Source organism: Lissotriton helveticus, chromosome 3_2 (genome assembly GCF_964261635.1).
Source record: "Lissotriton helveticus chromosome 3_2, aLisHel1.1, whole genome shotgun sequence".
In the NCBI taxonomy this organism is placed as follows: Eukaryota; Metazoa; Chordata; class Amphibia; order Caudata; family Salamandridae; genus Lissotriton; species Lissotriton helveticus.
This window is the reverse complement of record NC_136062.1, coordinates 271376202-271400973: the sequence shown is the minus strand read 5'-3', so window position 1 is coordinate 271400973 and position 24772 is coordinate 271376202. Positions and strand designations below refer to the sequence as shown.

The 24772-nt window shown below is 47.2% G+C and overlaps 1 protein-coding gene across 6 annotated transcripts in view; it reads left to right on the top strand.

Moving 5' to 3' along the window:
* The window catches only part of HERC1 (HECT and RLD domain containing E3 ubiquitin protein ligase family member 1), a 2088313-nt gene that overhangs the window by 1679541 nt on the left and 384000 nt on the right, over positions 1 to 24772 (top strand). For all 6 annotated transcript variants that reach the window (XM_078685198.1, XM_078685199.1, XM_078685195.1 and 3 more), the window contains exon 64: positions 15206 to 15344. In XM_078685198.1, coding sequence (XP_078541324.1) covers positions 15206 to 15344 — 139 coding nt within the window. The remainder of the gene's footprint in view (positions 1 to 15205; positions 15345 to 24772) is intronic.

The following is a 24772-nucleotide window of genomic DNA, read 5'->3' as shown; positions in this document are numbered from 1 at the left end:
ACCAAGTGCAGGAGAGTCAGAGAAGGCCAGAGCAAGCGGGAGAACCCAATGAAGCAAGAGCAGACCCTCGAGTGGACCCACAGACCAAAGGCATAGGAGTCGCAAGGATACCTCTAGCAGAGATGTGGCTTGGACGAAGATATCGGCATGAAAAGATGCTGGAGGCTGGGGCTTCTTGTAGTCCGAAGATTTCTGGAGTGAAAAGCCAACAAGCCTTGGCAACGTCAAGTCGGCGCAGTGGACAGGGGTTTGATCCCAGCAGTTCCGACGAGGGACACAGGTCTCAAAATTGCAGAGAGGACAGGTCAGGTCTCCAGGGAGTTGCAGAACTACCACTTGTCTTGCTGAGCCTTTCGAAGTCCATGGGACGTCATGAGCAGCAGACCGGTCAGATTTGTTGTGGTGCCTGCAGATGCAGAGGGAGTGACTCCTTTACTCCAAGGGACATTACTTCGGGTGTCCTTGTTGCCCACAGGTTTGTTGAAGATCCTGGAAGAAGCACGGACACAGACGAAGATGACTAGCAGAACTGCGAGACCAGGAGCAGCAGGAGTCTTCCTCGATGCAGTCTCAGTTCCAGACGAAGTCCAAGTGTCCAGACGGTCAAAGATTGATGTGGTGTCAGGCTTGAGTCTTGTCCCACAACGAATCTGAGGACCCAGCCACAGGAAAGCCCTTTTATGCCCTAAGAAAGGGGTTAGGACGACTCAGGGGTCCCTCCATGAGGAGGGGCCGGATAGAGGGGAGAATACTTCAATGTCCTTGGACCAGTTTTGTGCCAGAGCGGGAGCCAAGGGCTCCCAGAACTGGTTCTAACAAGTGTATGCAAGGAGGGCACCAAATGTTCAAAGCAGGCTGGTGGCGCTGGCAAACACCCTCAACCCATACTCTAAGTCCTATCTGGGAGGTGGTCACACCTCCCTATGACGGGAAACCTATAGTTCTACCATCGCCTGCCCAAGCTCAGCTTAGCAGCAGAAGGGCAGAATCATGTCTGGGGTCAGCGGCAGCACTATTTTGCTGGCAGACCCTGGAAGGCTGTTACTGGGAGTACTAGGGGCTTCCTGGAGGAGCCCCTCAGTGTATGGAATCATACCTTCAACACCGGTAACGGTGTTGGGGTATGATTCCAACATATATGATACCAAACATGCCAGGTTCAGCACAACCAATATATACTTAGCCATCACGTAATGATGCATGGCCACTATATGTATCAAAATGTCTGACATCACTTACAAGGCTTGGAGAATTGACTCCGGAGTTTGTAGTGGGTGTTCTGCTCATGCTGGGCACCCTCATACCTATAACTCAACACCCTACCTTCAGGATTGAAAGGCCTGCCTTAGGGGTGACTTATAGGTTTTGAATGCAGTGACCTCAGATATAAGCCATCTTACATCTGTTGTAAGTGGTGCTATCACCAGCTTACACAGGCTGCAATGGCATGCCTGTAGTCACAGTTTGAGTGGTCACTCATGGGTGGCATAATAAATGCTGCATCCCTGGTGTACCTATGCCCTTGGTACCTTAGTACCATATACTAGGGACTTACATGGGTACACCAGTAGCCAATTGTGGAGGTACCGAAATACATACCTTGACACATTTAGGGGGGCAGCACAGTGGCTGGGGTCCTAATCAGCAGACTAGTCAAAAAACATACTGACACCATGAAAAAGTGGGGGTAACCATGAAAGCAGATCCTACTTTCCTACACATTCACACTGACTCTTGGAGTGGTTAAGCCTCCAGTTTACAGAAGGGTCCTCCAGCAGGTTTACAACAAATAACATTTTATGATCATGTGATCATACATACTGCTTGAGCTAATTTTTTTTGTGTTTTGTGCACCTTATAACAGGCAACACGACACAGATGAAGCTCCATCAAGAATTACAACTGTTACAAATGCAGTATAAACCTCCTCAAATATCTCTAATAATAATAATCAATTTACCCATGAACATACCCATGCTAAAACTCAGTTCTTCAGAGGGAGCAAGAAGGAAAAATAGATAGCAGAGAGACAAAAACAATAAAGAAATATAATTCAATAATCTTTGAATCAGCACCTGTCAGGTTCCCACATCACTCATTCCCCATTTTAGCTCGCTGGCCTCTGTTCTGCCCAGTCCACTCACAAGTCACCCAAACCAATTGAAACCTCTGAAACAGTTGACATATTAGACATGTGAGTTATCTTAATTGTAAAAATTTGGAGAAGGCTCTAACAGATTCTGAATGTGAAAAAAAACTTCCCTTTTACAGGAAACCCCTATGGGTTCATGAGATCTTTCGAGACCATTTCTTTTTTTTAATCTTGAACAGCATTTTTTCCATTCTAGTGTGCTTCCTATTAGATTTGTGAAAAACAAAATCCTGCACTGACTTGATGCAACCGCATTCGTTTGAATATTGGTATTCGAGATGTATTCTATCCATTCTGATTACAGCATTACTAACATCACAGGTCCACTTTCCACATTGGCATCCCCATGCTCTTTGTGGCGGTCTATACACCTTCACTACTTTGCAGTCATCCCTTTCTTTAGACTAGCAAGTCACAGATCACTACCTCAGACTCCAGGGCCTGGGAGTCCTACAAAATTGCAGCTGGTATGACCTGCACTCAAATAGTAGTATTCCTTCAGTGGTAAAGCACATCCCATCACATCAGGTATTTGGCTTTATAGCTGGTTGTTATTCAGTTGGACTTTGCTCCCAGAAATAGTGACTTGCTTGTGAGGAAAAACGACCACACGATTGATGCAGCTCTACACTTTAAGAACCTAACAATTCAAGAAAGAAAGATTCTAGGCAGTGCGACTGTCATCCATATTCCTGGCATCGCTGGTGAATTGCAGAAGAATAGAATAATAAAAAGGCATAACATGAAAAAAATGCATATGCAAAACACAGATGGGACCATGTAATGGGGCAGAAGAGCAAAGTGACCAGAATCTGCAACCAGCATATTAGTATAGGGGACAGAGCAGTCTGGCCCTGAAGTCTTGTATTTGGTATTGCACTAGAGTTGATGTTGAAGTCAAATTCTATAATTACAGGGAATCAGTGATCGCACTCTTTGGCAGACTTGAGAGTGTAGAATCCCTTCAACCTGCCAAAATCAGAAAAAGATGACATAGCCTAGGAAGTGTACTATGAGCAACTTTAATGGAACTTTACAATATGGACTATAATAATGGCAAGACTTGCATATGTGTAGACAGTCTCCATTGCTATAGCAACACACAAACTTTAATTTGTACTAATAATCATAATGTTTCTACATTATTGACTGGATCAAGTGAGAGGTTACCAAGCATCCTATCATATATATAATTTTTATTGAAAAAGTAATTATTTATACCTAGGGAGATATTGATCAATAAGTGACATATACAGTCTCATTTCTGGAAACATTGAATACATTTATTAGATTTATCAAATTTTTCATAACCAACAAACTGGAATTGTTAAAGAGATACATAATAGCACACACACATGTATGTCTTGTAAAAATTGTGAAATACCATAAGTTGTGGAAAAGAAGTTGGCATTTCAGTCTGGTACTGTCATGTGTACATAACACCATCCTGAGAGCAATGTAGCTTTTATTTATTTTTTTGCAAAATGGAAGAGCCTAAACAACATGAAGCATAGGCGTCAATGTAGAGTTTATCATGCAGGTGAAGAAAAACCTATCAGAACTAATGCCAGTTCCAATATAAAAATCGATCTCCGTTTGTCATCTCAGGGTGCACGAAAAAAGCAAGAATGCACCTCATGCTGCAAGGGAACCCATAACAATGGATGTCACGTGATCATAATAATTCGCTATAGACCACCCCAAAAGGACTTTACATGCAAATGGATAAGAAATGTATCCCAATTCCAACACAGAACATTCATGGTAATAAAGACAGCGTTCATAAAGTGTCACCAAGGCAAAATCCAGGCACCGTGTCCTGCTGCCTGTTGGACCTTACATCCTTGACATGGTTTTCTCCCAATGTTTGGCCTTCAATCCTGTTTTTGCTGACTTCCAGTTTGCTGGCCTTAGGACTGTGCGCTTTTTACCACTGCTAAAGGGCCTGCGCTCTCTCCCTAAAACATGGTAATAGCGGCTTACACCTGTATGGCACATTTAATTTGCTTGTAAGTCCTTAGTAAAGTGGTGCTACCTGTACTCAGGGACTGTACGTTAAATGCTAATAGTGGGCCTTCAGTTCTCATTGTGCTTCTCGTCGAGGCGAGAATCACCTTTAAGATGCTCACCCACGCACACAAGGCCCTCCACAGCACCGGACCAGCATACCTGAACAGCCGGCTCAAATTCCACGCACCCCAAAGGACCCTACGATCAGCCCAGCTCTCCTACACCGTGGTCCCCCGCACCAGTAAGACCAGATCGGGAGGCCGCTCCTTCTCCTTCCTCGCGGCCAAAGCATGGAACGCCCTTGCGCTCCACCTCAGACCGACAACATCGCTCCCCATCTTCGCAAGAAACCTCAAAACCTGGCTCTTCGACAGACCCCCTCCTTGATGGAATGGAACCTGCACCCACCCCCCACCCCTAGCGCCTTGAGACCCTTACAGGTGAGTAGTTGCGCTTTAACAAACTCCTGATTGATTGATTGATTGTGTCACCCACTTATGTAGCCTTTTAAACATGTCTCAAACCATTAGTTGCATCCTCTGTATGCAGTTGTAAACTGCCTTTCAACCTGACCAAATAAATATTTTGCCAGAAAGTCTTGCACCTGGGCCGGAGTTGCTCCCGGACCCGGAAAGGTGGGTGGGCCGGGGTCGACTGCACAGGCTCCGCCAGAGCCGCGGGCGTGGTACCGCCAGCACCCTCAGCCGTGTTGCGCAACCGACGAGGGGACGTTGGAGAGCGATGACGCTTCTTCAACTTCTTCTTCGAGTGCCTTGACTTACCTGACCCAGAGTGCGAGGACTTGGAGCCCGAAGAATGGTGATGGTGGCTCCACGACCGGTCCCTCGACTTCCTCCTCGACCGGGACCTTGAACGGCGTGGAGCCGACTACCGGGCTTCCAGCAACTTTCAGAACCGCTCCCGCAAAGTTTTCGGCACCATGGCCCAGCAGTCGGAACACGACCTGGAGTCATGGTCACGCTCCAGGCAGTAGAGACACACGTCATGCGCATGCTTCGAGGTCTTCGAGGAGGAAGAAGAGGAGTCATGAATCTTGCCATCACTCTGAGAAAGACTCGAGTTCAAGGCCAAAGTCACAGGTGAAGTTACTTCAAAAGGAGGTGGTGGCCTCGGCTTCGGAAGTACAGGTCTCCGAGGGTGAGGATTCGCGTGCGGATTCGCCTGTGTCACCGAAGTAGTTGCCGAATCCATCCCATCCTTCTGGTCAAGAAGATGAAGATGAAGGTGATGAGGAAGAAGAAGGAGAGGGCGAGGCTTCGTTGCCTGCGGGTTCGTCAACCCCGGTGCACCAGCCTGAGGTGGAGGCCGAGGTCGAGAAGACTCCGCTCCCTCAAGAGCAACCTGGGGGCTTTTATCCAGCCTTTCCGGCTCTAGGTCAGGATCCTACTCAGTTCCTGAATGCCATGTATGGAGTTTACTCCAGGGCAATGTACCCCTCTGGTTCACCGGTTGGTCCCTCAGGCCATTAGCATTTAATCTGGGTGTCCCCCAGGCTTATGCTCCTGCGTCTTTTATGCCTTCATGGCGGGTCCAACTCCGCATTGGCATTTTCCCGCGCCGCCGAAGCCTTTGACGCCGAATCCATCTACGCCGATACCCTCGACTCCGATGTCAAATCCAGTTCGTCCTCGGGTTAAGCTACCTCTTCTGACTTCGAGGTCGGCTCCGGTGGAGTCGGTCCCGGATCCGTTAATTTCGTTTATGAAGGAGAGGTCGAGACGTGAGGCACAGAGGCTTCTAGAAGATGAGAGGTATTGTGATGAAAATTTGGAGGAAGGTGAACTGCAGGATTCGGAGGATCCTTTTGATGACCTGAGAGAGGCTAGTGGTCTTGAGCTGTCTCCTGAGTGGGATTTGGCCTCTGTATCTGACGTACCTTCCAAGGATGTAATACCTTATCACGTTGTTATTAGGAAGGCTGCAGACTTGTTGAACATTACTCTGCCTACTGCTGAATACAAGTCTAACATTCTAACTGAGGTCCTTCACTCGCCTTCCTCTGTTTATTTATTTATTTATTTATTTTATAGCATTTATAAGGCGCACAGCTACCCACAAAGGGTTTCCCGGCGCCGAAATCAGCAAAGACACAAGGCACACCTGGAGAGAGAGAGCAGATCCTAAGGCAAAAAATTATTGATCAAACAACCAGGTTTTCACGCTTTTTCTGAAACTCCTGTAATTTTCTTCTTTGCGTATTTGGGTAGGCAGTGAATTCCACAGAGTTGGGCCCAAAAATGCAAAGGATCTTCCGCCCACTCTAGCCCGTTTATACCTTGGTACCGCAAACTTCGCAGATGTAATTGAGCGAAGATTGCGGTTTGGAAGGTAGGGCTTGGCAAGGTCTTGAAGATATTTGGGGGCAGTCCCAGCTTTAATTTGGAACAAATAGCTCAGGGTTTTAAAACGGATCCGATTTTCGACCCTGAGCCAGTGCAGGTCTCTGAGATGTTTAGTGATCCTGGCATATCTGGGAATTCTGCAAAGCAGCCTGGCCGCAGCATTCTGCACCAGCTGTAGGCGTCTTACTACTGCTTTATTTGCACCCAGGTAAAGGATGTTGCCGTAGTCCAGCCGAGATGTCACTAAGGCATTGACTACGGTCTTCTGGGTGGTCGATGGTAACATCCAGACAATTTTACGTAGCCATCTGAGAATAGTAAAACAGATGCCAGCCACTTTGTTAGCTTGCTGCACCATAGATAAGTTGTCATCAATGATGACTCCCAAATTTCTGACTTGAGTGGCAGGGGTCGGGAGCTTGCCCAATGAGGTTGGCCAATGGGAATCGCTCCAGAGATTTTTACTGTTCCCTAAGAGGAGGACCTCTGTTTTCTCCCCATTTAATTTAAGTTGGTTGTCCGACATCCAACAATAAATTTCATGGAGGCCTGTTTTTAGTGCAGAAGAATCAGACGAATCAGATTTGGATAATGAAAATAAAATCTGAGAATCGTCTGCATAAGTCATCAAAATAAGACCAAAATTCTCTGCAAGGGTGGCTAGTGGGCGGAGGTACAAATTAAACAAAAGGGGACTCAGAATAGATCCCTGTGGTACCCCGTGCGGGGAATAGAAGACATCCGAACAGGCCTCAGAGGAGGTAATCTGGAAGGTCCGGGAGGATAGATGTGATTTAATCCATTCTAACGCCTTGCCCTCGACACCACTCTCCCCCAGCCTACAAAGTAGTCTGGAGTGAGAGATGGTGTCGAAGGCTGCGCTTAGGTCCAGCAAGACCAGTGCCACCGTTTGCCCATCATCTCTGAGCTCTTTAATTTTTTCCGTGATTCCGAGCAGGGCAGTTTCAGTGGAATACCCACTCCTAAATCCGGACTGAGAAGGGTGAAGTAGTTCATTATTTTCCACATATGTGGAGAGAGCTTCATGGATGTGTTTTTCCAGCATTTTGGAAAAGGCAGGAAGTAACGATATTGGTCGATAATTGGCCAATACCGTAGGATCGGCGGCTGGCTTTTTCAGCAAAGGGCTGACTGTGGCGTGTTTCCATATAGCAGGAACTGAAGCCTGTTCCATGGACGCATTGAGTATGTCCGTAATGAGCGTCAGGGTAGAATCATCCAGTTGGCTGATAATACTGATGGGTATGGGATCACGGGGGGAACCCGATTTGATAGTTGTAAGAAGTTTCCTCGTTTTGTCTGGTGTTAAGGGGGGCCAGGCTTCGAGATGACAACTTCCTTTGAAGCATTGAGAGGTGTCCTCTTGATTGTGAGAGGTAGCACTGTTTTTGTTAATATTGGAGACGATCTTCTCGATCTTTTCAGTAAAAAAGGATGCCAAATCTTGACATTGCTGGGTACTAAGAGGGGGAGCCTCCGCTCTTGTGTTTTCACCAGCCAATTCCTTCACCGTGTTAAAAAGAATCTGGGATTTATTAGCCGCTGAATTTATAGTCGTGGTTACATAGCATGCTTTAGCTTTCATGCATGCCGAGTGATAGCTGTTTCTGGCCCTGCGGTAGATCTCTTTTTGGTGAGCCTCATAGTTCTTCCGCCACTGTCTCTCCAAGTTCTTACAAGTAGATTTTTCTTTCTTGAGGGCCTCTGTAAACCAGGGGGCCGGGGGACGGTGTACTTTTCCCTTACAACGGGATAGGGGGAGGCAGGCATTCACTGCATCACTAAGCCATGCTTGTGTCGCCTCAGCTATATTTTCCATGTTTCCATCAAGGCAGGGGAGGTCTTTCTTCAATGCACTGTTAAGATCATCTAGGTTTAATCTTTTCCAATTTCTCCTCAGAGATTCAGAAGAAGTGGTAGGAAAAGATTTAGTGGATTTAAGAGAGATGGCGAAGAGTATGAGAAAGTGGTCTGACCAACATATAGGGATAGTGTTCAGCCAAGATAGTTCTTCCATATTAGAGATGATGGGGTCAAGCAGATGTCCTGCTTTATGGGTGGGACCCTTATTACGCAATGTCATATTCAACGCCAAGAGATCATCAATGAGATTTTTACAGTTAATATTGTTCTCATCCTCCAAATGGAGATTCAAGTCCCCCAGTATTGTAAAGTTTTGAGCTTTTAAATGGTAAGGTAGGATAAAGTTTACCAAATTATCAGACCAAGAAGGATTATAAACTGGTGTTCGGTAAATCAGTAAACCAGAAAAGGTGAAATTGGGGCTGAGAGTAATTTTAAAAGATGCTGCTTCGCAATTGGGAATGTCTGCATGTTCAAAATGGCATACAAAGTCTTTGTTGTAAATAATGGCTATGCCCCCTCCTATTTGGCCGACGCGATCTCTCCTTACAATAGCATAGTTCGTGGGGAGTGCCGTAGCAACATCAGGGCCGGCGCCATCATGGAGCCAGGTCTCGGTAAGAAATATCGCACTGGGCTTCTCTTCCAGTAATAAATGGAAGACATCAAGTTTGTGTTGTGGTAAGGAACGACAATTTACCACATAGAAAGTGAAATTGTTAGAGCAAACTTTCTGGCGGGGGGTTTTGTGAGGGATACCATGCGGAATATCAGGATAAGGCTGGAAGTTTGACAAGGAAAGGGAACATGTTGGACAGGTCTGTGTACCAGCGAACAAGGGATTTAAAATTGTACATTTGTCGTGTCTGACAGGGCATAATGCTGTTAGAAAATCGCGCGTAAGCGTCATCGTACCTGAATAATAGAGGGGCAGAGCTCTAAGCCCTAAGTCCCGGGCTGGCCCGGACGGGCACAGACGGGCTGACTCTGGCTGGACTCCGGGGAAGACGAGGCGCGTCCGCTAAAACGCGTCCGCTATCGCGGAGGACAACTGTTTCCTTTTATGGCGGAGACTAGCGCTCTCTCACCGCGCTGTCCCGCACTAAGATGGCCGCCACAGGATTCCCTAATGCTCGGTGCCTTGCCCTAACTCGGCAGGTATCGAGCGAGTGAAAATTCAATAAAGGGTGTGAGTCAGCGTCAGGAGCTGAGCGCTAGTAAGTAGTTATTAAAAACGAAGTCTTTAAAACAAAAGTGCGGTACACTGACAATTCAGTATTAAAATACAATTTCTAAGCTAAAACAGCAAGAACTGATCTCTGATTACAATTGTGCTACAGCGTAACGAGCTGCTCGTGTCACATGCTCAAATTCTGAATGACCCTGTTTGGGGCTCCTTTTATGGCGGAGACTAGCGCTCTCTCACCGCGCTGTCCCGCACTAAGATGGCCGCCACAGGATTCCCTAATGCTCGGTGCCTTGCCCTAACTCGGCAGGTATCGAGCGAGTGAAAATTCAATAAAGGGTGTGAGTCAGCGTCAGGAGCTGAGCGCTAGTAAGTAGTTATTAAAAACGAAGTCTTTAAAACAAAAGTGCGGTACACTGACAATTCAGTATTAAAATACAATTTCTAAGCTAAAACAGCAAGAACTGATCTCTGATTACAATTGTGCTACAGCGTAACGAGCTGCTCGTGTCACATGCTCAAATTCTGAATGACCCTGTTTGGGGCTCCTTTTATGGCGGAGACTAGCGCTCTCTCACCGCGCTGTCCCGCACTAAGATGGCCGCCACAGGATTCCCTAATGCTCGGTGCCTTGCCCTAACTCGGCAGGTATCGAGCGAGTGAAAATTCAATAAAGGGTGTGAGTCAGCGTCAGGAGCTGAGCGCTAGTAAGTAGTTATTAAAAACGAAGTCTTTAAAACAAAAGTGCGGTACACTGACAATTCAGTATTAAAATACAATTTCTAAGCTAAAACAGCAAGAACTGATCTCTGATTACAATTGTGCTACAGCGTAACGAGCTGCTCGTGTCACATGCTCAAATTCTCTGTTATTGAACCAATGCTCCCATTTAATGACGCTTTGGCTGAGCCTATTTATGAGGTGTGGAAAAAACCTCTGACAGCTCCTCCCGTTTCAAGGGCGGTTGCGAAAAGATATAGAGTGGCACCTGGTGACCCAGACTTTTTGTCAATGCACCCCCTGCCAGAGAGTTTGGTTGTGCAGGCTGCCTGCTTAAAGAAGTCTACGGGTGCTTTTCCACAGGTTCCTGGGGAAAAGGAAGTAAGGAAGCTGGACCTGGCGGCAAAGAACATCTTTTCCTCAGCCAGCATGGCGCTAAAGTCTACAAATGCAACTTGCCTGATGGGTAGATGCATCCATGCTTTGATGGATTCCGTCAAACAATTGGTGCCTAAATTTCCTGAGAACGATAGGAAGGATTTTCAGGAGGTGATTTCTGACACTCAAGCTGCGGCAAGGCAGGTAATCCAGAGTGGGCTGGACATGGCTGATTCAGTGGCGAGAGTGATGGGCTCTTCAGTGGCCACTAGGAGAGCTGCGTGGTTGAAATCTTCAGAATTTTCTGCGGATGCTCAGTCTGCTTTGATGGATTTGCCCTTTGATGGGTCATGGTTGTTTGGAAAGAAAGCTGACGCTGCTTTAGAGCGGTTTAAAGACAGCAGAGCGACGGCAAAGTCTTTGGGCCTTCAGACCAGGGGCTCTTGTGGAAAACGATTCAGAGGATTTGGCCGATCTTCCTTTCGGGCCTACAAACAATCACAGCAGCAGCCGCAGCAGCAGCAAAATACGCTGTACAAGTCGTACAGGGGCAGACAAAGAGCTCGTCCTAGAGGTCGCCAAGCCTCCTCCTCCTCCTCCTCCTCCTCTTCCGCTTCCCAACCTCCTGCCAACACAGCAAAGCAGCCCTAGACTCGCCATTCCGGATCATGTGGGTCCAGTGGGGGGTCGGCTTATCCATTTTCTGCGAGATTGGGAATTGATTACTTCAGATCATTGGGTTCTCAATCTCGTGGAGAATGTGTATGCTCTTCCCTTTCGGGAATTTCCCCCAAATTACCCTCTTGCCAGGGTTATTGTTCCGAGGACCACCTGCTGCTCCTGCAGGAAGAAGTCCTGACACTGTTCAGAAAGGGTGCAATAGAGGTGGTTCCGAAGCAGGAGAGGGGTCAGGGATGCTACTCCCGGTATTTTCTGATCCCCAAGAAGGATGGCAGACTTCGTCCAATCCTGGATCTCAGGATCTTGAATCTTTACCTGAAGCAGGAGAAGTTCAAGATGCTCACCCTTGCATCACAGGTTCTTCAAGCGCTGCTGGAAGAAGACTGGATGGTGTCAATCGACTTACAGGATGCGTATTTTCATATTCCCAATCCTGAAGTCGCACATGAAGTATCTCCGTTTCACGGTTGGATCGCAACACTACCAGTTTGCGGTCCTTCCGTTTGGTCTTACTACTGCACCTCAAGTCTTAACCAAGGTGATGGCTTTGGTGGCTGCACATCTCAGACGATCGGGGATACTGGTATTCCCGTATCTGGACGATTGGCTGATCAAAGCAGAATCTCCAGAGATAGTGCTCCATCATCTGCAAGAGACAACTCGGTTGTTGCACAGGTTGAGCTTTTCGATAAATGTACCCAAATCTCACCTGGTGCCCTTCCAGCGCAACCTGTTCATTGGTGCGGACACTACTGTGTGTCGTGCATTCCCTCCTCCTCAAAGGATTTGCGACATACAGAAAATGATTCCTTTATTTTACAATGGAGCGGTCGTTCCAGTCCTGAAGGTCCTTTGTCTGCTCGGTCTGATGGCTTCTTGCATTCTGTTGGTCAGCCATGCACGCTGGCACATGAGGGCACTTCAGTGGTGCCTCTGCAGGCAGTGGTATCTGCACAGCGGAAATCTCAGGGAGTCAATGAGGATCTCGAGAGAAACTGCAGCAGATCCGTCTTGGTGGAGTGTGGAAGGCAATCTGTCATAAGGAAAGCCTTTTCAACTACCTCCATCGGTGGCCACAGTGATAACAGATGCATCCACTCTAGGGTGGGGTGCTCATCTGGGGGATCTGGAGGAAAAAGGTCTTTGGTCTCCAGAGGAAAGGTTGCTTCACATCACCTTCTAAAGTTGCGGGCTATACATTTAGTGCTCAAGGCTTTCCTCCCTTCCCTTCGCGGTCAGTCAGTTCAAGTCCTGACGGACAACACGACAGCGATGTGGTATGTCAACAAGCAGGGATGAGTGGGGTCGCAGTGTCTCAGCAGGGAGGCTCTGCGTCTCTGGTCCTGTGTTCAGGACCATCAGATTTGTCTGATGGCAAATCATCTGGCCGGAGTTCTGAACGTTTGTGCAGAGTCTCAGTCGGCAGTTCTCCGTTGACCACGAGTGGAGGCTCCATCCAGAGGTAGTTCGTTATGTCTTTCGGACGTGGGGATCTCCTCAGGTGGACCTGTTTGCCACTCACAAGAATGCTCACTGCCCGTTGTTCTGCAGTCTCCAGTTTCCGATGCAAGAAGCACTGGGGGACGTGTTTCAGTTGAGTTGGGACTCTCAACTCCTTTACTCGTTTCCTCCCATACCCTTGATTCCTCGGGTTCTGAGGAAGATTCGCCAAGACCGGGCCCAAGTTATTTTGATCGCCCCGGATTGGCCAAGAAGAGTGTGGTACAAAGATCTTCTCCACCTCTCCTCGTGCCCTCCGCTCCCTCTCCCTCACAGGTCAGATCTCCTCTCCCAGATGGAGGGGCAGGTTCTACACCCCCACCTCCAGACCTTACACCTTAATGCCTGGAGATTGAGCGGGACAACCTGATTTTCTTTTCTCTCCCACACGATGTGGTGGATGTCATCTTATCGGCCAAGCGTGACTCCATCAAGTCCATTTATTCTTATAGATGGTCTAAATTTGTTGCTTGGTGTGGGGAGAAGTCCATTGACCCTTTAAGGGCTTGTTTGTCCAATATACTTCAATTTGCACTTTCTTTAGCCCAGCAGGGTTTTGCGGTGGCAACTATCAAAGGTTAATTGTTGGCCTTATCGGCTTTCCTTTGTTTGCCGGACCAGCCCTCTTTGTTTAAATATCCTATTGTATTACGATTCATTAAGGGCCTTACCAATAAATTAACTCCTACACCTTTTATTGTGCCTCAATGGGACTTGAACCTTGTTCTTACATTTTCGATATGTTCGCCTTTTGAACCTTTACACAAGTGTCCCTTGAGACTTTTGTCTTTTAAGACTGTTTTTCTAGTGGCAATTACCTCGGCAGGGAGGGTAAGTGAGCTTCAAGCTCTTAGTTCAAAGCCCCCATTTTTGTCCATTCATGCTGAAAGAATGGTTCTCAGGACCAGGGCTGCTTTTCTGCCTAAGGTGGTAACTCATTTCCATCTCGGGCCGTCCATTACCCTTCCTACCTTTTATCCTCACCCTCACCCTTCCACAGAGGAGGAGAGACTTCACCGCTTGGACCCTAAGAGGGCGGTGAGCTTTCACCTGGACAGGACAAGAGAGTTCAGGTTGGATGACCAGCTGTTTGTTGGATTTGCTGGCTGCAAGAAGGGAAAGGCGGTGCACAAGCGCACGTTCTCGAGAGGGATTATCCTCTGCATTAAGATCTGCTATGCCCTGGCGGGTAAGGAACCTCCAGAGGGTATAAGAGCTCACTCTACTAGAGCAAAGTCTTCTACATCTGCTTTGTCTAGGGGTGTACCTGTTGAGGATATTTGTAGAGCGGCGACTTGGGCCTCCCTCCACACTTTCGCTAAGCATTACTGTTTAGATACGGAGGTGAGGAGGAACGGCCACTTTGCGTGCTCTGTCCACCAGGACTTTCTGGTATAGGAGAGTGGACACCCTCCTCCGGGAGTGGGTACTGCTGTAGGACTCTATTCACAAGGTGAGGAATCCACTGGCAGATGTATCTATCAGAAGAACAAGTTACTTACCTTCGGTAACGCTTTTTCTTGTAGATACAATATCTGCCTGTGGATTCCTCACTGACCCACCCGCCTCCCCGTTGTCTACTTTTCTATGCCTGAGGTACTGTAATGTATATATTTTTATTGTCAATGGAAATGTTTATTGCAATTTGTTTTCCTGCATTGGCTTCATACTGTGTATGTTATCTTGACATTGTGTACTGTGTATACTGTGTAAACATCTGCTGTCATCGGTCCGTCCGTATGCCTCGAAGGCACGGAAAAAAGGGCGGAACTGATGTCATCACACCGGCGCGGGCCTATTATGGTGTCAGTGAGGTCAGCGGAGTCGCGCGCGATGCCGTGCCTCTGTGACGTCGTCCACGTCGGTGCGAAGCTACAAAAAGAATTTCCGATTGCTGCTGACACAAGGGGATATTTACAAGGTGAGGAGTCCACAGGCATATATTGTATCTACCAGAAAAAGCATTACCGAAGGTAAGTAACTTGTTCGTTACTTAAATAACTTCCCCCAGTACAGGCAACTCATTCACAGCATTATTTTCTAACCCTGCATGAAGCATGCCATCTTTTAGGTTGAGCTTTCAGCTTCTGTTGTACACAAGGGATGCATTGTTACTTGTGGTGGAGTGATGGTTCTTTACTATTTCACCTTTACTCTAATAAAGCTGGGTTGACTTCAGTACAAAGCAAAAAGTATAATTGAGCACTTGACAAGTAAAATGTTAGTGCATCACATAACATGATGCATAGTTCATGTCACAGTTACTGCCCTTGATCATTTTGCAGTGTGCTTACTGTGCTCTGTTAACATTTTTCTTCTCTTTTTCGTTAGGTTATTTGTGGACAGAACTGTACTTTTGTCATTCAGGCGAATGGAACAGTATTGGCTTGTGGGGAAGGAAGCTATGGTCGGCTGGGACAAGGAAACTCAGATGACCTTCATGTGTTAACAGTCATCTCTGCTTTACAAGGTATCCTATGTTTTAAAAATTGATGAAACATTATGGATATATTATGTGTTTAATATTTTTGATTTAACAGAAAGCCCGTATTTCCCAGGAGTGATATCATACAGTTCATAATTTTATTATAGCATTCGAATCACATCATCCTTGTGAATTAAGGATTTAAACCTGTTAGAACCCTTGGAACTAGTATTGTTTTCTGTAGTGTACTATAGTGTGTTGTGGTACTGCTTTCAGTCAGGACATCATGAAGCCTCCACTTTAGCTGCTTGAGTGGAGTGAGTCCCACTTATTAGTGCTGCGCATCTGAAGCATTTACTTTCTTTACAGCTCCTTTTACTTTGTTTGGATACACTGGTCTCCGATCAGAAGTCATAAATACTTCTGCAAGAGAATAGTAAATGCAGCTGAGGGTGAGGAACAAATGGGACAAAAGTGCGATGGATGGATGTATAGTCTTAGGGAAGTATACAGAGACAGAGAGAGAGAGAGAGAGAGAGAGAGAGAGAGAATGAATGGGGAAATGGACGTATGATGCAGAGATGGATGGACCTTGCTGATGCCCTTGTTCCCTCTTAGGCCCCACTCACTATTTACAGTTGTACTTTTTGGACTAAGGTCAGCACTGTGTGTCTTCACAAAGGTCATGTCGATATTTGCTACACATCTTTGCAGATTAGGCATATATTTGTTACTGTGCCTTGTTGACTGGATGTTGAAGGTGGCTTTGCCACAGGTGTCTGACAATCTTCATAGTATGATCTCTCTACTCTTTGACATGAGACTTTCTATCAACTACCTCCCATCTCACCTCCTGCACACGCAACATTCCTTCTTCACTGGAGCAGAACTGAATGTGATTGCTCAAGAGACCTTACTGCCTCCTCAGAGAGACCGAGAAATTCAGGGTATGATTCTGTTGCTTAGGGTACTGCTTATCCTCTGGCCCTGATCGTTCTGCATCTCCTAGGTCAGTGTACTTCCTGTATCCCTCCTATATTCTGCGTGCTCCCCATGCTTTTATAGCATATGCAGGCTTTTCAGTAGTGGCGCCTTCATGTTTAGTGGGCTCAGCACTGGACTGGTAAGTTCTGAAGGACATGATTCAGATTACTCCCAAGGCACCTGAGAATGGTTTTGTGGTTGCCAGTGTTAGCACATGACTAGCACGAAGACCCTTTTTGTCCTTTGGATGCTTCCTCTCATGGTTGAGTGTTCATCATGGATATTAGATATTGGAGCCCTGTCGTCTCCTGCGGAGCAAAAGTATTGCATAAATGTGCTTGACCTGCAACTGATCCGGCTGCCCTCAAAGAATTCTTGCCCTCCATTTGCGGTCAGTCAAGCCAAGTCCTGATGAACAAGGCAAATGTGATTTACTATGCTATCAAGCAGGGTGGCATGTGCTCATTTCTTGTGACTGGGAGCCCTAAGCTATGGTGTTGTCCCTAGGATTAGTATATCTGGCTGACTGCTAGTCATCTGGCCTGATTGGTGCACATGAAGGCAGACAACCTAAGTCAGTGTCACTTTGCCAACTTGGAGTGGTGCCTCCACCCAATGGTGGATAAGGCTATCCTCGTCCAATGGTGCACACCTTTGACTCATCTCTTTGACACTCATCAAAACTCTCACTGTATGGCCTCTTCATTTCTCTCTGCATGAGTCTCTGGGGGAATGCATTGCACCTGACATGGCTCTTTAAACTTTATTTCACATTTCTGCCCATTACTCGGATTTCTCGTGTTTTGATGAAGCTTTGTCTGGATCAGAGTGAAGATGAGCTCGACAGCACTGGATTTGCCAAGCAGTGTGCGGTATTCAGAGCGAATACCTCTATCTCTGTGTCCTCTACTTCCATTACAATTTAGGGTGGGCACCCTCCTGTAATGGGAGATTAAACAGTGCAGTCTATCCGAGCATTATTGATCTACCTTCTGATGTGTTGAATGTCATCTTTGCTTCAATTTAACTTCCATCAAAACTGTGCATTGCAGTCATTCAACACAATTTTTCTTGTGCACTGAAGAGGAGGTGGATCCTTTTCAGGCAAGGTCATCAGATATCTGACCCAGGAAGGCTTTGGTCAGGGCACAGAAAAAACCAATTCATCCACAATGTAAGCTTTTCCTTGTTTGCTAGATCGCCATCCTTGTTCAAGTCACTAATTGTAATGAGTTTTTATCAAAGTTTAATTAATTTATTTCTTCCTTCGCCGTTTGTCATGACTCAATGGCACAGTTGTTCCTTGAGGGGTTTTTTCCCTTTCAGGTTGTCTTTTTAATTGTCATTATATCTTCTCTGCGTATTCGTGAGCTGCAGGTTTTGTGCATCTGCCATTCACATCTTTCCTTACAAGCTGGTGCTCCAGATGAAGGCTTGGTGTTCCTAAAAGTGGTCTCCCCATTCTACTTTGGCCAGTTCATGACCTTGTTGTAAGATTGCGCTGTCTGTATCATCCAGAGATCTCAGTTTTCACATTGATAAGCCTCAACAACATCATCTGGATAACAAGCTTTTCATTGTCTACAGTGGTTCATTCCAAAAAGGGCTAGGCGATCCAGAAGTGGATGACTTTATATTGGATCATCCTCTGAATCAAGACCTGCTATGCCTTTGTGCAACATTAGCCCACGAGGTTTTTGGGGCCCATTTGTTGCCACTGATCAGGGGTGCTACTGTTTGTTGGGCTGCAACATGGCCTTCATCGGCCACACCTTCATCAAGTATTATTGCCTTGGCTCTAAAGTCTCAGTGATGACCACTTAGTCAGGTGTGTATTAAAAGACTTCTTGTTTTGTTTCTTCAGACCCACTTCCTGGAGAATACTGTTTATGTACTGATTCAGGAGGTAAGGAATCTGCATGTAGAACTGCTAATCAGAAGAAAAAACCCCATACGTTAACATCTTCTCAGACTGATTATTGGATTGACATCAAATGACAAAAAGCATACAATTATGTGCACCAGACATACCTTACTCCGAAAGCTACTACATGCTATATACACCACCCGATCGGATAGTTGCACACGCTGCCCGGTCTGGCAACGGACTTTATACACATGGTGTGGGCTTGTCCATCCCTGTCCCCTTAATGGCAGGAAGTACTGCAGCATCTGAATGGGCCACTTGTAGACTGTGCAGCTGGAGATACAACAAGTTCTGTTAGGCCTGCTCCCCCTCCCCACTATAATAAAAAAAACTCAGTAGATTTGTCCTTCTTGGCTTACTATTGGCAAAATGACATAGAACTGTTAAATGGCTGAGTTCAGCACCTCCAATGTATATGGACTGGCTCTGAATGGGCTGTGGAAATGTGCCTTTTAATGAGCACACCGGTGCAGGGGTCACCCTTCTCTGTCCACAGGTCCTTAGACCAACAAACTAGAGATTGGCACTGAAGCTAGAATTCAAAGTACAAGTTTATTAACCTCTTGCGTGCTGATGACGAGCTCAGCTCATCATGCAGCACGGTGGCGCTGTGCTGATTGTTGTGTAGTTCCTATATTCCCAATAGGCTCTGCGCATTGGAATAATATATCCTAAAGATTAGACGTAGGACGGAGGTCGACTAGGTCTCTATTGAATATATTAGACTTAATTGTGAGTGCCAGCTAGCTCAGAGGTCACTAGAAACTTTCTTGAATAAACAAGAAGGGATTCGTTTCTGACAACCGCATAAACATGACAACTTTGTTTCCTCAAGATGAAACTGACCTTCAGAGTCATGGAAACAATAGATAGATATTTTACTCAGTCAATAGTGCATGCTTCGTTTCACCAGAGGTGCAGAGAAATAGAGAGACAGGCGTTTTCAATAAAAGATATTTATTGAACAGTCTTCTTTCTCATGCAGAAGCAATTAATTGCTACAATCGTAATACTGGCTGCAAAGTATAACGCGTACAGCAAAAAGAGTATTATGAAATAATACTATAAAAGCATGGTATGGTTTCTAAGCCATAAAATACATAGAATACATACATGAATAAATAAAGACTAAAAGTAATCAACTGGTGCTTCTAAAATACGCCTATCCCGGTGTACCTAACCTAAGTCTAGTACGAGGGAAGTAGTAAGTGAGATGTAGCATAAATCTATTATTCTTTTGCCAATAATCTATCCAAGATTTCTCTTAGGGTCTAGTCAGCTCCGTACCTTAGTTTAGAATGAAGGACGTCTGGTATCTCTCTGTCTCAGGACTCGATTTTTCAACAACCCGCAAGGGTAGCTTGGAAACACGGAGATGGTCAAATAAAATCGTAGAAAAATAGAGTTCCAAAGTTAGAAGTTTAGTTTTGAAAAAATGAAGGTCGAATCAGAGTTCATAGAACGCAGTGTGCTAATTTCAAAAGTTATTCTTGGTGTCAGGAGAAAACATTAAGTCAAGGCTGGCAAAGAAATCGTCTCCCACAGTAGATGAAAGTTGAACCACTTCATTAAGTAGATCAGTTGTATACAGATATGAAGCATCGCCGTCGCACGGGGCGGAGCTTGCTCGGGAGCGTGATGGCTGCTTGGACCCGGAGCTCCGCCGAATTCACGATAATATCCGTCTAATTATCCTGCAGCTGAGGTGAAATTCTAAAAGGAAATAGCAGCGGGTCTGCTGGAGACGGCTCGGCGTCCCTGGGGAGTGCTGGACCCGCGGTGAAGCTCTTTGTTGCAGCCGGAGGGGACGGGCGGCTCCGTCACGTCTAGGCCGTGAATCCCAGGCCTACAGATGTCCGAGGGGCCGGGCGACGTGACGCGACGTGCGGCGACTGTGGAGGCCCTGTCCCGGCATCTTCGAGGCAGCGAAGACTAGGCACTGGGGCTCGCCGCCGCCGTTTGGCCTTAGGCAGAAGGAGGATGTGGTCATAGCGGCGGTGGATCGGTGATGCAGCTTGAAGCCTCGGTGGTGGCCCGCACCCAGGGAAGAGGTATCGTGAGAGGCCCGAGTGCGGTGGGGAGGACATAGACGCTCAAGGAGGAGTGTGCTGTCCTGAGCTGATCCTTCTAAAGACCACAGTGCTGCCCTGTACTTTGCAGAGAGACTGCTGATTGAATCCTGCATGGCCTCGCCAATTAATAGACGATCCCTGGATATTTACGTGGCCGCTCTAGCTAGCCATTGTTAGGAGTGGGAGGTGCCGGAGCTCTTGACGGCGAAGGTGCCCCTCTGGTCTGTTGCGGGTGCGCTCACTGCCTGCGCCTGCTTGGCTGGCGGCGGACCCACCTTTTGAGAGTGGTGCACCATTGGTCCCTTATTTGGCTGGCCCCCTTGAGTTTTTGGAGTAATTCAGTGGTGGCGATGGAAGACGGAGCAGTACCTAGTGGGGTGAACATCTGCACAGTGGCATGGACTAGTTGGCGCGGTCTTGTTCCGTTTCTGGCGCCTTAAGTGCTGGACCCCGCGACGGAGGGTGGTGACGGCCCAGCAGTGTGACGGAGCCAGACTGGAGTTTTCATTGATCAGTGGAGGCAATATAGCTGGGGTGGCTGGGGCTGCTAACGGCCCGCTCCTCTTTCAAAGATCTCGCTGGCTGGCCGCTAGCCTCAGCTCTGCTGGTCTTGCGATACAGATCCCCTGAGATTCTCGATTCCTTCAGTCATGGGTAAAGGAGACAAGAACCAATCCAAGTTGTCTTTTGAACAACGTCAATCTAAGTCACAGGACCCGGGCCCTGGTAGGAGTGCGGGGGAGACTGCGCCGGCGCAGGAAGATCCAGAAGATGACATTCGTACTATCCTGAAATCTATGGAACAATCTCTGCAGAATGGCATCTCGGCGCTGGGAACTAAAATGGATGCCATGTCGTCTAGGATGGACAGAATGGTGGAACGCTTAGATAAACATGCTGAGCGACTTGATATGAATGAGAGGCGCCTCACGAAAGTGGAGGAGTCCCACACTACGTTAGATGCGGGTCATAAGCAACTGGGGAAAGTTTTCCACATCCTGCAAGACAAAATGGAAGATTTGGAAGCGCGTTCCCAACGCCGCAACCTGAGACTTGTTGGTCTTCCGGAGACGACAGCTACGGTCACCATGGAGCAATTTATGGAAAAATTGCTTGTCACACTACAGGGGGAGGGTGTCTTCTCTCCCATGTTTGTGGTGGAGAGGGCGCATAGGGCCCCGCCCGCCGATCGGGACGCTGCTTTGAGAATTGCCTGGGAAAAGAAGGTCCTGAAATACGAAGGCTCGGCGCTTTCCCTATTCCCCGATTTTACAGCTAGAGTCCAGGAGGCCCGCAGACATTTTGTGCCCCTCAAGAAGCAACTCCGCGAACTTGGAGCAGACTACGCCTTGTTGTTCCCTGCAAAGCTCCTTGTTAACCGACAGGGGAAGTCACACATATTCACGGATCCCAAAGTTCTACAGCAGGCCATCAAGAAATGGTCCAAAGACCACAGAACCAGCCCGACCAGAGCGCAACAGGACGAAATGGCAGACTCAGTGCTGGATGAACAAGATTGACTTACCTGGTAACAGTTCTTTGATCATTGCGTGGTCAGGTTGTTGTAATGTGGGATGCTATGCGGGATTGGACATTTACCTTTATATGTTACTGTGGGGGCTCTGCTCAGGGCGGTGGACACGGGTGGGCAAAGTTTGCTGGATAGGGTCGCCGCCACTCTGTGTGAGGTTATTGAGACAATGAATGGACAAATGTGTACTATTAGGATACATGAGAAAGTTTGGAACTAGACTTACTGGTGGAGGCCCTTATAGTGCTAGCTGTGACTTATTTACTGAGACGGGTCGGGGACACTTGACTCCTGACCATGGAGGGGTCAGCAGCACTATGACCTCAACTGCAAATGTTCTTATGTGACGGGCGGATTTCCGGCTGAGGCTAGATTTTGGTTATCACTTCCTTACAGTTTCTTAGTCAGGAGTGCCCTCCGCCCTCGTGTGCCTCGCACTGTGGTTGTTCTTGTTGTGGCAAGGCAAAGTTAATGGGTTGAGTATGGGGGGATTGGGGGATGAGGGGTGGAGACTGATATCTCATGCAACCATGTTGGGGGAGGTCTGCTGTGGGTGGGAGGTAGGTAGGGGGGTAGATGTGTTTCAGGTGGGTTTTGAAGGTTTGTTTTTCTTTCAGCAGATGATACACGCACTGTTGGCCCTCATGCAGTTTTTCTACACACTTTTGCCCGCACAGGCACTATATGGCACGTGAAACACTGGATCCCAGGCAAGGATTTGGCAGGTTGCGAGTTCTTTCCTGGAACGTCAGGGGACTTAATGAACATCGTAAGATCCGTAAAGTTATTAGTTACCTTAATAGACATGATATAGACCTAGCTCTCTTACAAGAGACTCATCTTCCCATAGCAAGCCCTGTGCTCAAAATTAGAGCTTTGGAGGGTAATATTAATGCGGCGGGGTTCACCACACGCTAGGGGGGTCCTGACTTGGGTTAACCCCAGAACTCCGTTTACCCTTCGGCTATTGTCGGAGGCCGAAATGTTATATCCAGCTGGCGAGGCCGGGGCTTGGACATCCTTATAGTTAATGTGCATGGGCCTAATTTTGACTGCCCTGAGTTTTTCGGAGAACTCGCCAGACTTACATCTCAATATGCTTACACTAACATTCTCTGGGGTGGTGATTTCAACTTGGTCAGGGATCCTGAATTGGATAGGTCCGCGGGCCCCCCCAGGGGTCCAGCTGCCGCAGCGAGAAAGCTTGAAGAAGTCATGGTATGTTTGGATTTGTGTGGCGGATGCGAAGTGGAGAGAGAGGGGGTTACACGCATTACTCTGCATTCCACAATCTTCATACACGGATCGACTATTGGTTAGCCTCAGGCTCTCTGTGTAGACTGGTCAAGCAGTGCAAGGTGTTACCGCGCACGCTCTCGGATCATTCGCCTCTGCTGTTGGTTCTGGATTTGCCCAGGAGGAGAATCCCACCATTCACTTGGAGGTTCCCTCCCTTTTCCCTTCTCGTTCCGTTTTTACGCGAGGAGATGGCTGTTGCGATAGACACCTTCTTCACTACTAACATTGGCTTGGTTGATAATTCCCAAATGATCTGGGAAGCTTTTAAAGTGTATATCAGGGGGATCGAAACACTCTGGTGTGCGCAAAGCGATTAGGCAAACTCTGATGGACTTGGAGGGTAGACTGAAAGGCCTGGAGCAGCGGCGTGTCCAAGGCAACGAGGAGGCTGTAGATGGTGAGATCAAGGTGCTTCTTGAAAAATTTCAGGAAGCGGCGGATCGCGAGGTGCAGCATATGGGAAAGTATGCTTTGGCACACTCTTATGGTGAGGGCGAGAGGCCGGGATCTGTCGGCTCGATTGATTAAGGCTAGACGGGATAAGACTCTGAGTTCGGAGATTAAGTCGGAAACTGGTGAACTTTTGACATCTGAATGGATGTTTCCGGCAGTATTACACTGAACTATACAGATCTAGATCAGAGGGATCGGAGGACCAAATTAGTGAATACCTTGAGTTTATTCAACTGCCCTTCCTCCCGTACGCCCACAGGGAACTCTTGAGTCATCCGATTGAAAAGGATGAAATTATTGAGGCCTTGGGCGGCATGAAAGCTAGTAGCGCGCCTGGGACAGATGGGCTAACTGTTGCCTTCTATAAGGCATTCTTGGAGCAGTTACTCCCTCACCTTGCTGCTTTGTTTGCTGATATATGAGTCGGGAATGATGCCCCCTACAATGAGAGAGGCCATGTTGGTCACCATTCCCAAGCCAGGTAAAGCTTTAGATGAGTGCAGTTCGTTTCGCCGGTTTTCGCTTCTTAATGTGGACACAAAAGTGTTTGCTAAAATTTTGGCTACTAGATTGGCATTGGCGTCGCACATCCTTGTTGCTCCTGAATAGGCGGGATTCATCCCTTCCAGAAACTTGACTTATAATATTCGGACTGTGTTTGGTGTGATGCAGCACGTTCGCCAAGAAAATAAAGCAGTAGCTGGATTTTTAGATATGGAAAAGGCATTTGATTAGGTTGAATGGTTGTTTTTGAGGCAGGTACTGACGAGAATGGGGTTTGGAGAATTTTTTTTACAATTAATCGGCACTCTATATTACAGACTGACGGCCCGCGTACGTATTGGAGATCTAGCCACCGCCCCCCTTTGTATATCTAGAGGTACCAGGCAAGGCTGCCCCCTGTCTCCGCTCCTTTATGCCTTGGTGGCGGAACCTTTAGCCTGCGCCCTGAGGGAGTATCACGGGAATGAAGGTAATGGGTTTCCCACCTATAGAATAATAGTGTCCACTTATGCAGACGACACGCTTCTTTATGTCTACAGGCCTGAGGAAAACCTGTCGGCAGTTATAAGGGAGGTGGTAAGATTTGGGGCGTTGTCCGGCCTTAAGGTCAATTGGGAGAAATCTTTAGTATTCATGCTTACCCCTGCCACCACCGAATTTGAGATGGAATACCCTTTGGTGTGGACTGAGGATTCAGTTCGTT